This window comes from Prunus dulcis, chromosome 7 (assembly GCF_902201215.1).
Source record: "Prunus dulcis chromosome 7, ALMONDv2, whole genome shotgun sequence".
NCBI classification, from domain to species: Eukaryota; Viridiplantae; Streptophyta; class Magnoliopsida; order Rosales; family Rosaceae; genus Prunus; species Prunus dulcis.
The window spans coordinates 2,356,789-2,360,571 of record NC_047656.1 but is presented as its reverse complement, the minus strand read 5'-3'; the positions used below and the strand labels follow the sequence as shown (position 1 = coordinate 2,360,571).

At 35.3% G+C, this 3,783-nt stretch overlaps 1 protein-coding gene across 1 annotated transcript; it reads right to left on the bottom strand.

The window, feature by feature from the left end:
* Positions 1-1,985: 1,985 nt before the first annotated feature.
* On the bottom strand, positions 1,986-3,287 carry LOC117635560 (peroxidase 44-like). Its single transcript, XM_034369864.1, has 2 exons — positions 2,916-3,287; positions 1,986-2,828 (listed from the first exon to the last, which is right to left on the bottom strand). Exons 1-2 carry the CDS (start codon positions 3,114-3,116, stop codon positions 2,073-2,075), a joined length of 957 nt encoding a protein of 318 aa, XP_034225755.1. The 5' UTR covers positions 3,117-3,287; the 3' UTR covers positions 1,986-2,072.
* Positions 3,288-3,783: the final 496 nt, after the last annotated feature.

The following is a 3,783-nucleotide window of genomic DNA, read 5'->3' as shown; positions in this document are numbered from 1 at the left end:
CTTTGGTCTTCCTGTTCACGGTATGGAGCTAGGTTTTTAGCAACTAGGGTTGTTGGGTGCCATCCTTTTACCCATTTTTATTGGTTTGGCTGGTGACTCTACAATGTTGACTGCGAATCCAAGTGATGTTGGTGTCTCTCTTGACAAACCTATGGAGACTAGTCGAGTGAAGTCTCTTAGGCGTCATCCTTAATGTGTTCTTGGAGCATTCGTGGGCTTGGCATTTGATGAATGCTCTTGTGCTTGATCCTCGTGTTCAGGTTAAGTGGCTAGACCAATTTTGTTATTGTTGTCTGGTGTTTTCTTCATTCTCCCCTTAGCTAATATTTGATTCTCCCCCTATCTCAAGGACGATGTTTTAATAGGAGGTTTCTTTATCAGTGTTGAGATAATACAACGTGCTTGGGGACTTTTTTATTTTATTTTATTTCCTAGCCTGTTTGCGGGATTAGTCTCTTCTTTGTGTTGTTCCTTGCAAATTTCTCTTCTTTCATCGCCAATTGCTATTGGAGGTGGCTAGAGATTGTGTGCTTAGTGGATGTTTTCTTTCTTCTTGGTGTATTGTGTTCTCTGATGCTCTCAATGTCTTGTGGTTGTGCAAAGGACTATGATTTCATAGCAGGACTCTTTTGATAGTTGGATTGTGTTGTAGTGTTCTCGTCGGAAGTCTATGCCTTGGAGGTCTATGTGTCAGTTTGCTGTTTTATTTTATCTTGCTCTAGCATTGGTCCTGCTTGACTGTTTTAGACTCTCTTGTTAGTCAATAACGTGTGTGGTACTCTTTCCTACCATGGGGTTTGTCCCTCAGAAAGGTTTTAATAAGGCCACTGTTTCATGTCGTTCTATGTACGCTACTTTGATTATATGAATGAATTCAATTTCTAAAAAATAAAAATAAAAAAGTACCTATTTTTCTCAAATAACGTATCTATTTATAATTCATGAAATATGTGCAAAAGTTTCAATAACAAAATGCACCTATTTTATGACCCCAAAAAAAAAACCCTTTTATATTGGAAATAGTGCCTATATTTTATTTTGTAAATAGTATATCTATATTTCCTATAAATTATTATGTACCTAATTTTAATTTATGAAAAATGTACACAAAATTTCAATTATGAAAGTAACTGATTTTGTAAATAATGAACCTATATTTTCTATAAAGAAAATACCGATATATATATATATATATTATTTTTATAGGTATATTATTTTTTGGATATGTAATTTAGGGATTTTTTTTATTTGGGTTCAAATCTATCTTACATGACAGGCTATTTTAAATTTGAGTTTTAAGTAAATATTTAAAAGTAGGTGGGTATGTGTGTAGGATATAATATTGGGCCGATATGAGAACCCTTGTTTTTTTATCAAAACAATTCATATCTTCGCCTTTCAAAACCTTGGTCTGCAGTAACATTACTTTAACTTTATATAGAGCTTTTGTTAAGCGATTCTTCAAATAAGCTTATTTGAGGGACAACTTTGTAGGGCCCATTATGTATTGTATTTCACTAATACAAACCATCTATTTTATAGATATTCGATATTATTTGACAACTTAATTAAATTATTAAAATTTAAGTACTTTCTTGAAGTACCGTATTCATTGATTTTATTAATGTCAATTTGATGCCTTAATGATTTTCAATTTATATGATTTTTTTTTTGTAAAGATGATCTCTAAACGAAGATCTGAAAAAATATATGATTTGGATCGTTAAAAAACAAAAAACAGAAAAATATCGTATGGGACCCTCAAACTGTCCTGTGAGAGAGAGAGAACAACGGAATCTTTTTTTATTATATTGGATGGTACGTTTTGTCCACAAATTAATTAATACATGGTTGCCACTAGTTCTAATCTCCATGCTCTGATTTCATATTTAGAGATTTTCTTATCCATTCCTAACACCTCATATATGATCGCATTGCCACCTTCAGTATGTTTCAGCAATTTAACAAATCACATACTCAACGACTTGATAAGTAAGGCTTTATTACATCAAAATTATCATCACAATAATTAATATCCAAATTTATTAGAAGACTCTAAACAATTAGTTATTTTACTTGGGATTAAAAACTCTACAATTTTTCCTAATTTCTCCTGCATTTCCGACAAGAACCTGGAGACTCGCCATCTTTACTATAGCAGTTGCAAAGCTCCGACTGAATCTCACACCATTTGATGCAAATCCAGAAACAATACCAGTCGTAGATCTATCTGAAGCAAGCTCCTGGTCGATCTGCAAGATACCTCTCTTCAAAAGAAGCTGATTGTAGTACTGGTTATCAAAAGTAGAAGATGTATTTTGGTCCAGAAATGTAGTTGGGTTATTGCCAGATGCACAAAGTTTGCTCAGCTTGGCAACCAAGGCTGGATCCATAGAAGGATCAGGAGACCCTGTGCCTTGAAAATTTGAAAGCCTATCTTGGAAAAAATTACAGTGCACTAAACCAACCGTGTGTGCACCCAAAAGAGTGACCATGTCATTTAGGGTCAACCCTTTGGCTGTGAAAGCCTGCAACGCCTGAGACACGGAGAACGATGGACCGGGCAAGTTAACGTCGTCGGGATTTGAAACAAGGCCATCACGCCTTCCGGTGGGAGCAGCGTAGCTTGGCCCTCCCGCAAGAACAACTGAATCTCGGGTTGCGAGGGTTATGATATCTGCACAGGATACAGTTGAAGGGCATGCTGCCTCTAGGCGTTTCTTGGCCTCGTCAATAAGCTCAAATCCTCGCACAGTCAAGTTTGGTCCTGCCGATTTTTCAGATGGCTTCTTCGGTGTCGAATCTATAAGTATGGAGGCATCACATCCCTGCAATACATATAAAGTTCATTAATTATACACACACACATATTATATATATCAACTTAACCATGTATAAGAATTAATGTAGCGTACTCTGACAAAGCAGTCATGAAAATGCATGCGAAGCAAACCGCCAGTTATGGATGAATCAGTTGCAAACTGTTTTTGCACGACTTCTTGTATAATTGATTCAGCTTGTGGGCAGGTAGCATTGTAGAAACCAACCCGCAGGTCAGCCAGTACAAGAGGAAGAAGAAAGAAGAAGGCTAGCAATGAAGTCTTAATGATCTTCATCTCAACTTGTCAACTATATATATATATATATATATATATATAAGTCTGAATAATAATGGATAGTTGAGTTGATGAAAAGAAGAGGTTTGTGTTTATGGAAATGGATAATGAGTTCAGGAAAGTATTTATAGAGGGAGAGATGATGGAGAGCATTAGCTGGAGTGCGAGAAAGGTCAAGGGCAGGCATATGATCATGCAAAATAAAGTAAGAGAACAAGGATTTTGAAGAATATTTTGGATGCACATGCGTATGCTAAAATTTGCGCGTTGAATTCTGCTCCAACATTGAATATGCAAAAGTAATGTACTTTTTTTTTTTTTTTCCGCGCAAGGACAAACGCGGATGACAAGGCTAATATGAAATGACAAAATACTTTATATTTATGCATTACTACTCGATAAAATCTGAAGAATCGAGGATGGCACACATAGCATCCAAGTTGCTATAATAAACCAAAATGGGTACAATATTTATCTCAAGTGTTTCTATTCCTATATGTTCTATTTATCCATGTAATTTCCTCATAGATAAGGTTTGTATGGCAAATATTTTGTCTATAGACGGTATATATGTTCGTTTGCATTTTGGAAACCAAATATTTACTCCAATAATTCGATAAATTATAACAAAATAGTGGTTGCCACCGTAGTAGAATGATAGGGATGA